Source organism: Scyliorhinus canicula, chromosome 2, assembly GCF_902713615.1.
Source record: "Scyliorhinus canicula chromosome 2, sScyCan1.1, whole genome shotgun sequence".
In the NCBI taxonomy this organism is placed as follows: domain Eukaryota; kingdom Metazoa; phylum Chordata; class Chondrichthyes; order Carcharhiniformes; family Scyliorhinidae; genus Scyliorhinus; species Scyliorhinus canicula.
In genome coordinates, this window is record NC_052147.1 from 176,862,569 (window position 1) to 176,878,170 (window position 15,602).

The window sequence follows — 15,602 nt, forward strand, 5'->3', positions numbered from 1 at the left end:
TAAAATCCATGTACACGACATCCACTGCTTTACCTTCATCCACATGCTTGGTCACCTCCTCAAAGAATTCAATAAGACTTGTAAGGCAAGACCTACCCCTCACAAATCCGTGCTGACTATCCCTAATCAAGCAATGCCTTTCCAGATGCTCAGAAATCCTATCCCTCAGTACCCTTTCCATTACTTTGCCTACCACCGAAGTAAGACTAACTGGCCTGTAATTCCCAGGGTTATCCTTATTCCCTTTTTTGAACAGGGGCACGACATTCGCCACTCTCCAATCCTCTGGTACCACCCCTGTTGACAGCGAGGACGAAAAGATCATTGCCAACGGCTCTGCAATTTCATTTCTTGCTTCCCATAGAATCCTTGGATATATCCCATCAGGCCCGGGGGACTTGTCTATCCTCAAGTTTTTCAAAACGCGCAACACATCTTCCTTCCTGACAAGTATCTCCTCAAGCTTATCAGTCTGCTTCACGCTGTCCTCTCCAACAATATGGCCCCTCTCGTTTGTAAATACCGAAGAAAAATACTTGTTCAAGACCTCTCCTATCTCTTCAGACTCAGTACACAATCTCCCGCTACTGTCCTTAATCGGACCTACCCTCGCTCTCGTCATTCTCATATTTCTCACATATGTGTAAAAGGCCTTGGGGTTTTCCTTGATCCTACCCGCCAAAGATTTTTCATGCCCTCTCTTAGCTCTCCTAATCCCTTTCTTCAGTTCCCTCCTGGCTATCTTGTATCCCTCCAGCGCCCTGTCTGAACCTTGTTTCTTCAGCCTTACATAAGTCTCCTTCTTCCTCTTAACAAGACATTCAACCTCTCTTGTCAACCATGGTTCCCTCATGTGCGTGGAAAGTTTTTTACGCAGAGGGTGGTGGGTGCCTGGAACGCTTTGCCAGCAGAGGTGGTAGAGGCAGGCACGATAGCATCATTTAAGATGCATCTAGACAGATATATGAACGGGCAGGGAACAGAGGGAAGTAGACCTTGCAAAATAGGGGACAGGTTTAGATAAAGGATCTCAATCGGTGCAGGCTGGGAGGGCCGAAGGGCCGGTTCCTGTGCTGTGATTTTCTTTGTTCTTTGAGGATAACAAGAGGATGGGGACATGAAAGCTAAATCATGGAAACAACCTTAATAGGGAGGGATATCTCAGCTCTTTGGAATGATGGTGAGGAAAAAAGAGAGGTTGGTGTGATGAACTGAGCGTTCCTTCACCTAAAGAAACAAAATTGCTTGAGGGGAGGTTGTAATGAATTGCTTTCCCATCGGGCCTGAAAAATCAAGAGACCAAGAGGTATGGAGAGTTTTAAAACGGTGGAAAAGGAGGATAAAATAAGATGAAAAAAATGGGGAGGGGGGGAAAGAAAGTAAGGGAGTAAATTACTCAAAATTTAAATCTGCATGGTAAATGGGATTGAGGGATTAATCATTGATTTTAGCAGGAGAAATTCAGCCAATTTGGGAGAGGAAGTCCTGTGAATGGGAAATATAGTTGGGCGGCAAAGGGAGATTTTGTTCAGCAAGGTTGGGGGAGGATTATGGGGTTCCTCAATGGGTTTGTAATGTTGCGGCTAAAAGTGTCAGTAGGGATTTTAAATAAAGACGGTGTTTAAGTGCATTCCTCAGGCAATTTATGACTGAAAGACGGGGGCGTCGGTTTGGGCGCCAATCTGCGACAACCATTGGTTTTCCCCCGGTAGTATGGATGGGGGGGTTCGAGTATGGCGGCGGGCGGGGGTGGGAAGGGTGGGCGATATATTCCTGGAAGGGAGCTTTGCGAGTTTGAGGAGCTTGGAGGAGAAATTTGGGCTGGTAAGGGGAAATGATCTTAGGTACCTACAGTTGCGGGATTTTGTTCAAGACAGGTCCCATCTTTCCCACGCCTCCCGCCAATGGGGATCTAAGACAGAATAGTCTCTAGGGGGGAGGAAGGGGAGGGTAGAGTCTCTGATATTTATAAGGTGCTCATGAGGGAGGAAGGGTCCCAGACGGAGGAACTGAAACTTAAATGGGAGGAGGAGCTAGGCGGGGAAATGGAGGACGGGCTGTGGACAGAGGCCCTGAGTAGGGTAAATTCGACCGCGACATGTGCCAGGCTCGGGCTGATTCAATTTAAGATCGTTCACCGGGTCCACATGACGGTGGCTCGGATGAGCAAATTCTTTGGGATAGAGGACAAATGCGCTAGGTGCGCGGGAGGACCAGCGAACCACGTTCACATGTTTTAGGCATGCTCTAAGCTTAGGGGGTACTGGGAGGGATTTGCGGGCGTCATGTCCCGGGTGCTAAAAACAAGGGTGGCGATGGGTCCAGGGGTGGCACTCTTTGGGGTTTCGGAAGACCCGGGAGTCCAGGGGGAGAAAGAGGCCGATGTTTTGGCCTTTGCTTCCCTGATAGCCCGGCGACGAATACTATTGGCGTGGAGGGACTCAAACCCCCCGAAGACTGAGTTGTGGCTTGCGGACATGTCAAGTTTCCTGGGTATGGAAAAAATTAAGTTCGCCTTGAGGGAATCTGTACAGGGGTTCGCCCGGAGGTGGCAACCATTTATTGACTTCTTTGCGGGAGAGTGAGCGTCAGCAGGGGGTGGGGGGGGGGGGGGGGGTAAGAGTAGAGTAGGAGGGATAAAATGGCAGGTAGTACCGGTGGGAGAGGAGCGGGCTTGTGCAGTATGTTACGATTGAAGTATTGAAAGTACGTGGATGTTTGCACATTTTTGCCTTTTTTGCTTTCTTTCTGTTGATGTCTATAACTGTTTACAAAGCCAAAAACTACCTCAATAAAATTGTTTATTAAAAAAAAAATGAAATTATTACTGAAATAAGAGCAGAGAGGAAGGGTGGATGCTTGAATGCCTGTAACTATTCAATTGAGAATGTAAATGCTTAACAAAGAGAACAAAACGTCTTGATGAAAAGTCAGGGACCTGATGCATTAACTCGACTGCTCTCTCCATAGATGCTGACAACCTGCTGAGTATTTGCTATTTTTCTTAAGGATTATAGATTTGTTTCTTATTGGTTCTGTTTATTAAGGGTAGTCAAAGAGCCCTAGCAGTGAAATCAACAAGCTACATAACAGGTTTATACTTTCCATTGGTGGTTCAGTGGTAGAATTCTCGCCTAGGGGCTGGTTTAGCTCACTGAGTTAAATCGCTGGCTTTTAAAGCAGACCAGCAGCACGGTTCGATTCCCGTACCAGCCTCCCCGGACAGGTGCCGGAATGTGGCGACTAGGGGCTTTTCACAGCAACTTCATTGAAGCCTACTTGTGACAATAAGCGATTTTCATTTCATTTCATTTATAGTGCCAACTATAGATACAGTTCTTTGGACTTCAGGTGGGCAGCACGGTAGCATTGTGGATAGCACAATTTCTTCACAGCTCCAGGGTCCTAGGTTCAATTCCGGCTTGGGTCACTGTCTGTGCGGAGTCTGCACATCCTCCCTATGTGTGCGTGGGTTTCCTCCGGGTGCTCCGGTTTCCTCCCACAGTCCAAAGATGTGCAGGTTAGGTGGATTGGCCATGATAAATTGCCCTTAGTGTCCGGTGGGGTTGCTGGGTTGTGGGGATAGGGTTGAGGTGTTGACCTTGGGTAGGGTGCTCTTTCCAGGAGCCGGTGCAGACTCGATGGGCCGAATGGCCTCCTTCTGCACTGTAAATTCTATGATTAACCATTTTAATCTTCATTTGATTTTGCATATGTAAGAATTTGATTGTTTTTTTGAAGAAGGTTTGAAAAGAAGGGTAACCACGTAGACTTGGGTCTACTTGGGCATACAAAAAGCTTTGTTAAAGTTACTTCACAATAAGTTCCTTGCCAAGATAGAATTTGGCAGAATTACTGGTAAGCTGAACACCCACGCAGAATAATAATAATAATTTTTATTGGCACTAGTAGGCTTACATTAACACTGCAATTAAGTTACTGTGAAAAGCCCCAAGTTGCCACATTCCAGCGCCTGTTTGGGGACTCAGAAGGAGAATTCAGAATGTCCAAATTACCTAACAGCACATCTTTTGGGACTTGTGGGAGGAAACCGGAGCACTCAGAGGAAACCCATGTAGACACAGGGAGAACATGCAGACTCCGCACAGACAGTGACCCAAGCCGGGAATCAAACCTGGGACTCTGGCGTTGTGAAGCAACATTGCTAACCACTGTGCTACAGTGCCGCCCACTTTAAACATTGAACTCCGAGCCAGTCAGGAGTCGAACCTGAAATCTCCTGATTTGAAGTCAAATGTGATATCCATTGCGCCAAAGCTGTAGTCAATGAATTTGGAAACCAGTTACCAGTAGTGCCCCACAGGGATTGGTGTTAAGACCCTTGCTATTTATCATTTGTATTAATAATTTGGATGAATGAGTTGGGGGGATGGGCTGCAGATTTGTGGATGATATGGCAGCACGGTAGCATTGTGGATAGCGCAATTGCTTCACAGCTCCAGGGTCCCAGGTTCGATTCTCGTTTGGGTCACTGTCTGTGCGGAGTCTGCACATCCTCCCCGTGTGTGCGTGGGTTTCCTCCGGGTGCTCCGGTTTTCCTCCCACGGTCCAAAGATGTGCAGGTTAGGTGGATTGGTCATGCTAAATTGCCCTTAGTGTCCAAAATTGCCCTTAGTGTGTTGGGTGGCGTTACTGGGTTATGGGAATTGGGTGGCGTTACTGGGTTATGGGAATAGGGTGGCGGTGTGGATCTTGGGTAGGGTGCTCTTTCCAAGAGCCGGTGCAGACTCGATGGGCCGAATGGCCTCCTTCTGCACTGTAAATTCTATGACTCTATGACCAAGAGGAGCCCGAGTGTAAAAATTGGAGAGGATTTTAAACAGATCTCAGTGTAGCAGAAGAATGTCCCCATGTTAGGAAACTTATGCTTAACTGAGAAAGATAAAATGCGTAGATTAGATACTGAACACACTTGCACCGTACAAGGAACTGAACAAAAGCCAAATGGTGAGAGAGGGAACTGAGCTTTTTAATGCATCATTCTCATGACCAATGCAGCAAAAATTACAACCAACGCAACCAGGATTCTAGTTGTATTCATAAGACAATTCATTAAAATAAAGCACACCATTTTGTCCTCGTACAAAACTTTGGTTAATCCGCAGTTAGGATATAGTGTTCCAAGTTTCAACCTTGTGGTACTCAACAGAATAAGTTAAGGTGGATAGGAAAAATGCATATAATTTGGGCAGAACAATTTTGGATGTTAGGTGGTTGTTCTTTTCCCAGAGAACATTTGAGCTGTGCAGTAGGTTGCCAATTATGCAGTGACTGCTGATTCATTGCTTTTCTTTAAGAAAGAGTTGGGCCTGCTTCTGCTAGCATAGTGGCCCCCACCCAAAGTAACCACCACCCCTCCCCGCCATAATGTCCATCATTCTGCCCTCCCTCTACCCACAACCACACGTCTCCCTTCCACCCCCCCACCCCAATCAGAGGCACATCAATCCCAACTGTAGGTGGGTGAGCAGAGACATAGCGCAATCAATTTAACACATACACCAATATTCAAGGAGTGTAGATCATCTCAGTGCATCATATATAATGATCTATGTTATCTTTCAGGGCAATTTTTGATGGCCTAAATGGGCCGACAGAGAGTTGGCCTGGGTCTTAACTGCCCTTGAGAAATTATATAGCTCTGATTGGAGAGGGACTGTCTTTATAGTGATATAACTGTCACAAACATACAAGAAAATCTAGGTTGATCAGTAGGTCTTTTCCGGTCTGTCACTTTTGTACATTCGTTCATATGATTGCTTGCCTGAGCCCAAGGTGCTTGTTATGACAAAGTACAATTTTAATTATCTTTCCTGGATTGGCGTAGTCGCATATTAAGTGGCTCCTGCTCGAATTGGAATTGTTTTGAGTCTTTTCGCACATTTCGGGAGGAGTTATGCAGTGAAAAATGTTTAAGTATAAGGGACCACAAATTTTTCTTCAGTAGGGCATGTCTAGAGCCTATCAAACGAGGAGTGCAACAAGTAAGGGGCAACAGTCAGACCAGGAGATTTCTCAAACTGCGACAGAGGGAAAGATGGCGGAGAGTTCTGTGAAGTTGTTGCCCACTCAGTGATCCACGGAACAGTTGGTGGCTAAATTCCTGATGGCTAAATTTGAACAGCACAGAATGGAGGCCTCAAAGGACCTTGCCTGGGTTGCCAGAGAGCCACAGAGAGAGTGGAGCAAAGGCTGGAGGGGCAGTATACGTCACTCCAGAAAGTGGAGGTGTCTGTGGCTGACCATGAGGCTCGGTTGGCTTAATTGAAAATGAAATGAAAATTTCTTATTGTCACAAGTAGGCTTCAAATGAAGTTACTGTGAAAACCCCTAGTCGCCACATTCCAGTGCCTGTTCGGGGAGGCTGGTATGGGAATTGAACAGGCGCTGCTACCTTGTTCTGCTTTACAAGTCAGCTGTTTAGCCCACTGTGCTAAACATATTGTGTTGGTCCGGAGGGCTAGAAGATATTGAGAGAAAGTGGCCGACTTGGAGAATCGCCTGAGGACACAGAATCTTCAGATGAGCTGGGAGGGTCCAGACTGTAATGATGATGGCGTTGCCGAAATTTTTGTTCCGTCTTCCAGAACCCTCTGCTATTTTGTCCCAAGTCCTCTTTTGGGAGGGTCAATAAAATGATCTTGGAGTTTATATGGGGCGGGGGGGGGGAGGCAAGGTTCCCTGGACTAGGAAGATGTTTTTAGAGCGGGACAGGGAGAGAAGGGGGCTGGCATTGCCAAATCTCCTGAATTATTATTGGGCGGCGAACTTCGCAAAGGTTAGGGAGTTGGTGGTGGAGGAGAGATCAGTGGCTAGGTACTCCACAAATTCTGCAGAGGTGTCAGCGCTGAGGGTGTGCAACCGGTGTCGACAGCACTTCAAAATGGAGGCCATGTCCCCGCGGACGCCATTTTGGGTCACCACAGATTTGCCATCTGGTTGGATTCTAAGTTCAGGGAGTGGGGTGCATGGGAATAGAGTAGGGACCTGTTTATTGGGGGGAGGTTTACGGGAGTTAGAGGAATTGTAGGTGATGTTTCAATTACCAAAGGGAAATGGGTTCCAGTACCTATATGTTAGGCACTTCATGAGAAAGGAACTGGGGTATGGGGTGAGGCATTGTGGTGGGTGAATTCATCCTCATCGTGTCCGAGGCTGAGTCTCATCAGCTCAAGGTGGTATATAGGGCACACATGACGGTGTCCACAATAAACCGGTTCTTTGAAGGTGTGGAGGATAGCCGTGGGCGGTGTGCAGGGGGGCTGGATATCCATATGTTCTGGGCATGTCTGAGGCTTGAGGTGCTCTTGGAAGTGTTTGCAGACACAATGTCAAAGATACTGGGGTGAAGTGGGTGGCAATATTTGGGGTGTTGGAGGATCCTGGAGTGCAGGTGGGGAGAGAGGCCAAAGTGTTGGCCTTTGCCACCCTGATAGCCTAGAAATGGATATTGCTCGGCTGGCGGGATTCAGAAGCGCCTAGGGCTGGGGTATGGGTGAGTGATTTGACGGAGTCTGAGGAAAATAAAGTTCGCTATCAGGGGTCCCTCTCGAAGTAGAGGCTGTTCCGACTTTTAAGGCACGGTAAACCGTCAACGGGGGAGGGTGGGGTTTGTTCTAATAAAAGAAATGGGGGGAGTGAGCTGAAGGGAGGAGAGGGGGGCAGTTTGGTTATGGCTATGATATGTTGTGTGTTGATATTGTTGCTGTTTCTCTTTGGTTTTTATACATGTGAAAATGCCTTTAATAAAAATGTTTTTAAAAAAAAGAAATGGAGATAAGAGTGCATCTTTACTGTGATAACCATAAGCCATCAAAGGCCGCTGAGCCTCTGCTGGAATAAGGTGAAGAGTGGGGACTTTTATTGGACACGGAAGCTTGATCCTCACTGAAGCTTGGCCCAGATGTCAGCAGAAATCTTTGGGCAGAATTTTAACGGATGACAGAATTTCATACCACATCACCTGATTTCAGCCAATGCCTGTTACCATACAGCCATTTGACACTCAGCATTTCTGCCCTCATGAGGCAATGCTCTCCCTCAGAGACTGTTGCTGGGAGCTCCATTTACCCAGCACACAACCAGAAGCAGTGGCCAGTGCTGGGACTACAGCAGTCCCCATATGCTACGGCTGGAGCCCAGGGTGGAGGTAAGTGTACAGATCTCGTGGCAAGGATGGGCAATAGGGGAGGGGATGGGGGATTGTGATCGTAAGACCAGATTTTTGTTTGGGGGGGGGGGGGGGGGGGGGGAAGACAGAGAGGAATCATCAGAGGTGAGGGGCACCCAATCTCTAAAAGGGGCTAAGTAATGGAGGTACCGCCATCCCTCCCCTTTCCTGCCCAAGGCCAGAGTAGAGTGATGTGCCAGGCTTCTCACTCATGCCCAAGTTCCTTCCGCCAACTGAGTCAAATATTTGTCATATAAGGCCTCAATTAGAGCGAGGGTGGGCAAGCCACTCGAGGCCTTACCTGAGCTCCTGTAAAAATTGTTGACATGTCAGGGTCAAGCAGGAATTCCACCTGGGGAGCTTTGTGGCCCGCCCGTGGTGTTGGGGGGTGGGGGGGGGGGAGGGGGGGGGATAAAATTCTGTCCTGTGGGGAGATGGGGGTCTGATGCAATTCAGGAGTCTAAAGTACAGGGTTGAGGAACTCTACCCATGGTGACAACTTTGTAGCTTTATCACAAAAATTTGTTGATCAGGTATTCCATGCTTGACATTGACTATAGATTATACATTGGTCTTGACCATCAGCTTTAAAGCAACAGAGGAACACAATCAAAAAACATATTACTAACATCTTCATGTTCCAAATAGGTATCACACTTCCATATCTTATATTTCACTAGGAAATGTATTTGTGAATTTGTTGAAGGCAAATTGAGGTTGTTATACATCTCAAAAACTTCCGCTATTCTTCTATTGAGCATATTACTGCACTTACCGGACATGGCCTTAAGGTCAAGCCATTCACCTTCTGATCTACGGTTCAATTGGTGGTCTGACAATTTTCGTCCCACTGCTGCCTCTTCACTCAGAACTTTCTGCTTGAGCCACTTTTTTTTGCCCTGTTAATTGAATTTTAAACATATCATCCTGCAAATGGTTTTTCAAAATACTAGTCACATCTTCCATTCAAGTGCAGCGAAACAGAATTAATTATTTACCTCTGATGATTTTTGCACACAAAGAATTGAACGAGCCAATAAGAGAAATTAAAATAAGATGACTTGGCTGTACAACTTCTGATTGTGTATTAAATCAATTCAAAATTGATGTGACATTGCAGAAAACAGCTTTACAAGACAAATACAATTAGTTCCATATATCTTCTAATATTTTCATTTACCAGTTAGGGGGTCTTCAAGCCCCCAACCTCATAAGGGCAGGGCTCGATCTTCAGCACAGGCAACCTGGCACATTGACACCTTGGCATTGCTAGCCTGGCACCCAGGCACTGCCAGAATGCCTGGGTTGCATCGGGGTGCCAGGGTATCACCCTGCCAGAGCCTGACCATCCGGGGCCTCCGATTGCATGGGAGACCACCCCCACCTCTCCAAGTGCCATTACGACTGGTCCACGTTTGTAGAAACCAGTGCTAAACAATCCATAGCAGGGTGTCCGAGGCGAGGCCGTTGGATCCCACGCCTTGGGCAACTCCGGCGTAGACATATTCATGTGAGACTAACTATTTACTCACTTGAATACGCAAATCTGGATCCCGACCATTGAGGGCAGGATCCAGATTGTGACTCCTCCCGTTAAGTGTGACGTAATTCTCGCATGGGTAACAACTTCATCGCATCACCGAGTCGGGCACGACGAGGCCAGTAGATCACACCCAAAGCAGATGAAATTTAATGCATAGAAATGTGACAAGATATATTTGGAAGAAAGAATGAAGCGAGGCAATATAACTTAAAGAGCACGATTCCAAAGGGGCTGCAGGAACACAGAGATCTGGGTGCATATAGCGTAGATGCATGTCTAACTTTAAAAAGTCTTCCAAAAACAGAGGTTGACTTATACGTCGAGTAGAAAGAGGGAACCTGCTTTAAGACACGGCATGAATCTTTAAAAATGTTCTAATATTTCTTTCTATAGCTAGGTGTTAGTTTTTTTCCGATAAAGTTCCTATGAAGTGCCTTGGGGTTTTTTTTACTCCATTAGACACTGGGCTGGATTCTCCATCTGGAGACAAAGTGCTCCCATTGGAAAACAATCTCTCCTCGTCTCCACTGGCACTAGGAGAGATGCCCAGGAGCAATTCCCTTGACTTAGCCATGCAAATTTATGTATGGAGGGGAGCACAATGGAATCTGTCAGAATCGGGATCCGACACAGAGTTCAGACAGCTTACCCCTAACCCCACAGCTGACAAATAGGGGCTTCTTTCTCCCCCCCCCTTAACTGGCTTGAATTTTCCTAAGCACCCTGCCGCTATATCTTTAGTACTATCGTCCGATGATTGATGCTAAGTTAACTGGCCTAGGTTTCTGAATTTCTGACTCTCGCTGTTTTTGAATAATTTGGTATTTTCCAATCTAATGGAACCATCACTTAATTTAGGAAATTTTGGAAAATTAGAACCAATGCATCAATTATCTAACTAGATAACTATTTTAAGACCTCAGAATGCAGTCCATCAGGACCCAGGGATTTGTCAGCCCACAGCTCCAACATTTGTACAATATCACTTCCGTGGTGATTGTAATTTTCTGGAGTTCCTCCCTCTCTTCCATTTTCTGATTTACAGCTATTTCTGGGATGTTACTTGTATCCTCTATAGTGAAGTCCGATGCAAAATACCTGTTCAATTTCTCTTCCATTTTTTAATTTTCCATTATTAATTCCCAGACTCACTGCTGTAGTACCAACACTCACTTTGTTATCTCTTCTTATTCAATTATCTATAAACATTTACTAGCTGGCTTTATGTTTCTTGCTAGCTTTTTCTCGCACTCACCTCCTTATGAATCTTTATCTCATTCTTTGCTGTTCTCTATATTCTGTCCAATCTTCTGATCTGGCACCCATTCTTGTGCAATTAAATGCTTTTTCTTTAAGTTTCATACTGTATTTAACTTTTTTAAAGTTAACCACGGGTGGTGGGTTCTCCCCTTGGAAATTTGCTGTCTCGTTGTAGAATATAGAACGATACAGCGCAGTACAGGCCCTTCGGCCCACGATGTTGCCCCGACATGGGAAGTCAAAAACTAAAGGCCATCTAACCTAAACTATGCCATTATCATCCATATGCTTATCCAATAAACTTTTAAATGCCCTCAATGTTGGCGAGTTCACTACTGTTGCAGGTAGGGCATTCCACGGCCTCACCACTCTTTGCGTAAAAAACCTACCTCTGACATCTGTCCTATATCTATTACCCCTCAATTTAAGGCTATGTCCCCTCGTGCTAGCCACCTCCATCCGTGGGAGAAGGCTCTCACTGTCCACCCTATCTAACCCTCTGATCATTTTGTATGCCTCTATTAAGTCACCTCTTAACCTTCTTCTCTCTAACGAAAACAACCTCAAGTCCATCAGCCTTTCCTCATAAGATTTTCCCTCCATACCAGGCAACATCCTGGTAAATCTCCTCTGCACCTGTTCCAAAGCTTCCACGTCCTTCCTATAATGAGGCGACCAGAACTGTACGCAATACTCCAAATGTGGCCGTACCAGCGTTTTGTACAGCTGCAACATGACCTCATGGCTCCGGAACTCAATCCCTCTACCAATAAAGGCCAACACACCATAGGCCTTCTTCACAACCCTATCAACCTGGGTGGCAACTTTAAGGGATCTATGTACATGGACACCGAGATCCCTCTGCTCATCCACACTGCTAAGAATTTTACCATTAGCCAAATATTCCGCATTCCTGTTATTCTTTCCAAAGTGAATCACCTCACACTTCTCTACATTAAACTCCATTTGCCATCTCTCAGCCCAGCTCTGCAGCTTATCTGTGTCCCTCTGTAACCTGCAACATCCTTCCACACTGTCTACAACTCCACTGACTTTAGTGTCGTCTGCAAATTTACTCACCCAACCTTCTGTGCCCTCCTCTAGGTCAAAAACCAACATAAGTGTACTTTACCTGAATGCTCGTAGTATTCGGAATAAAGTAAATGAGTTGGTGGCACAAATCATCGTAAATGACTATGATTTAGTGGCCATTACTGAAACATGGTTAAAGGATGGTCACGACTGGGAGTTAAATATCCGAGGGTATCAAACTATTCGGAAGGACAGAGTGGATGGTAAGGGAGGTGGTGTTGCTCTGTTATTTAAGGATGACATCCGGGCAATAGTAAGGGATGACATCGGTGCTATGGAGGATAAGGTTGAATCCATTTGGGTGGAAATCAGGAATAGTAAGGCGAAAAAGTCACTGATAGGAGTAGTCTATCGGCCACCAAATAGTAATGAGATGGTGGGGCAGGCAATAAACAAAGAAATAACTGATGCATGTAGAAATGGTACAGCAGTTATCATGGGGGATTTTAATCTACATGTCGATTGGTTTAACCAGGTCGGTCAAGGCAACCGTGAGGAGGAGTTTATAGAATGTATCCGCGATAGTTTCCTAGAACAGTATGTAATGGAACCTACGAGGGAACAAGCGGTCCTAGATCTTGTCCTGTGTAATGAGACAGGATTGATTCATGATCTCATAGTTAGGGATCCTCTCGGAAGGAGCGATCACAATATGGTGGAATTTAAAATACAGATGGAGGGTGAGAAAGTAAAATCAAATACTAGTGTTTTGTGTTTAAACAAAGGAGATTACAAGGGGATGAGAGAAGAACTAGCTAAGGTAGACTGGGAGCTAAGACTTTATGGTGGAACAGTTGAGGAACAGTGGAGAACCTTCCAAGCGATTTTTCACAGTGCTCAGCAAAGGTTTATACCAACAAAAAGGAAGGACGGAAGAAAGAGGGAAAATCGACCGTGGATATCTAAGGAAATAAGGGAGAGTATCAAATTGAAGGAAAAAGCATATAAAGCGGCAAAGATTGCTGGGAGATTAGAGGACTGGGAAATCTTTAGGGGGCAACAGAAAGCTACTAAAAAAGCTATAAAGAAGAGTAAGATAGAGTATGAGAGTAAACTTGCTCAGAATATAAAAACAGACAGTAAAAGTTTTTACAAATATATAAGACAAAAAAGAGTGGCTAAGGTAAATATTGGTCCTTTAGAGGATGAGAAGGGAGTTTTAATAATGGGAAATGAGGAAATGGCTGAGGAACTGAACAGGTTTTTTGGGTCGGTCTTAACAGTGGAAGACACAAATAACATGCCAGCGACTGATAGAAATGAGGCTATGACAGGTGAGGACCTTGAGAGGATTGTTATCACTAGGGAGGGAGTGATGGGCAAGCTAATGGGGCTAAAGGTAGACAAGTCTCCTGGCCCTGATGGAATGCATCCCAGAGTGCTAAAAGAGATGGCTAGGGAAATTGCAGATGCACTAGTGATAATTTACCGAAATTCACTAGACTCTGGGGTGGTCCCGGTGGATTGGAAATTAGCAAACGTGACACCACTGTTTAAAAAAGGAGGTAGGCAGAAAGCAGGAAATTATAGGCCAGTGAGTTTAACTTCGGTAATAGGGAAGATGCTGGAATCTATCATCAAGGAAGAAATTGCGAGGCATCTGGATAGAAATTGTCCCATTGGGCAGACGCAGCATGGGTTCGTAAAAGGCAGGTCATGCCTAACTAATTTAGTGGAATTTTTTGAGGACATTACCAGTGCAGTAGATAACGGGGAGCCGATGGATGTGGTATATCTGGATTTCCAGAAAGCCTTTGACAAGGTGCCACACAAAAGGTTGCTGCATAAGATAAAGATGCATGGCATTAAGGGTAAAGTAGTAGCATGGATAGAGGATTGGTTAATTAATAGAAAGCAAAGAGTTGGGATAAATGGGTGTTTCTCTGGTTGGCAATCAGTAGCTAGTGGTGTCCCTCAGGGATCCGTGTTGGGCCCACAATTGTTCACAATTTACATTGATGATTTGGAGTTGGGGACCAAGGGCAATGTGTCCAAATTTGCAGATGACACTAAGATGAGTGGTAAAGCGAAAAGTGCAGAGGATACTGGAAGTCTGCAGAGGGATTTGGATAGGTTAAGTGAATGGGCTCGGGTCTGGCAGATGGAATACAATGTTGACAAATGTGAGGTTATCCATTTTGGTAGGAATAACAGCAAACGGGATTATTATTTAAACGATAAAATATTAAAGCATGCCGCTGTTCAGAGAGACTTGGGTGTGCTAGTGCATGAGTCACAGAAGGTTGGTTTACAAGTGCAACAGGTGATTAAGAAGGCAAATGGAATTTTGTCCTTCATTGCTAGAGGGATGGAGTTTAAGACTAGGGAGGTTATGTTGCAATTGTATAAGGTGTTGGTGCGGCCACACCTGGAGTATTGTGTTCAGTTTTGGTCTCCTTACTTGAGAAAGGACGTACTGGCGCTGGAGGGTGTGCAGAGGAGATTCACTAGGTTAATCCCAGAGCTGAAGGGGTTGGATTATGAGGAGAGGTTGAGTAGACTGGGACTGTACTCGTTGGAATATAGAAGGATGAGGGGGGATCTTATAGAAACATTTAAAATTATGAAGGGAATAGATAGGATAGATGCGGGCAGGTTGTTTCCACTGGCGGGTGACAGCAGAACTAGGGGACATAGCCTCAAAATAAGGGGAAGTAGATTTAGGACTGAGTTTAGGAGGAACTTCTTCACCCAAAGGGTTGTGAATCTATGGAATTCCTTGCCCAGTGAAGCAGTTGAGGCTCCTTCATTACATGTTTTTAAGGTAAAGATAGATAGTTTTTTGAAGAATAAAGGGATTAAGGGTTATGGTGTTCGGGCCGGAAAGTGGAGTTGAGTCCACAAAAGATCAGCCATGATCTAATTGAATGACGGAGCAGGCTCGAGGGGCCAGATGGCCTACTCCTGCTCCTAGTTCTTATGTTCTTATTTATAAAAATGACAAACAGTAACGGCCCCAGAACAGATCCTTGTGGTACGCCACCCGTAACTGAACTCTATTCTGAACATTTGCCATCAACCACCACCCTCTGTCTTCTTTCAACTAGCCAATTTCTGATCCACATCTCTAAATCACCCTCAATCCCCAGCCTCCGTATTTTCTGCAATAGACGACCGTGGGGAACCTTATCAAACGCTTTACTGAAATCCATATACACCACATCAACTGCTCTACCCTCGTCTACCTGTTCAGTCACCTTCTCAAAGAACTCGATAAGGTTTGTGAGGCATGACCTACCCTTCACAAAACCATGCTGACTATCCCTAATCATATTATTCCTATCTAGATGATTATAAATCGTATCTCTTATAATCTTCTCCAAGACTTTACCCATAACAGACGTGAGGCTCACCGGCCTATAGTTACCGGGGTTATTTCTACTCCCCTTCTTGAACAAAGGGACCACATTTGCTATCCTCCAGTCCTCTGGCACTATTCCTGTTGCCAATGATGACATAAAAATCAAAGCCAAAGGCTCAGCAATCTCTTCCCTGGCTTCCCAGAGAATCCTAGGA

General features: G+C 45.4%; 1 protein-coding gene across 2 annotated transcripts in view; it reads right to left on the bottom strand.

Moving 5' to 3' along the window:
- Positions 1–15,602, bottom strand: part of slc39a10 (solute carrier family 39 member 10) — a 157,503-nt gene that overhangs the window by 37,564 nt on the left and 104,337 nt on the right. For both annotated transcript variants that reach the window (XM_038789118.1, XM_038789117.1), the window contains one exon: positions 8,967–9,090. In XM_038789118.1, the coding sequence (XP_038645046.1) occupies positions 8,967–9,090 (124 nt within the window). The remainder of the gene's footprint in view (positions 1–8,966; positions 9,091–15,602) is intronic.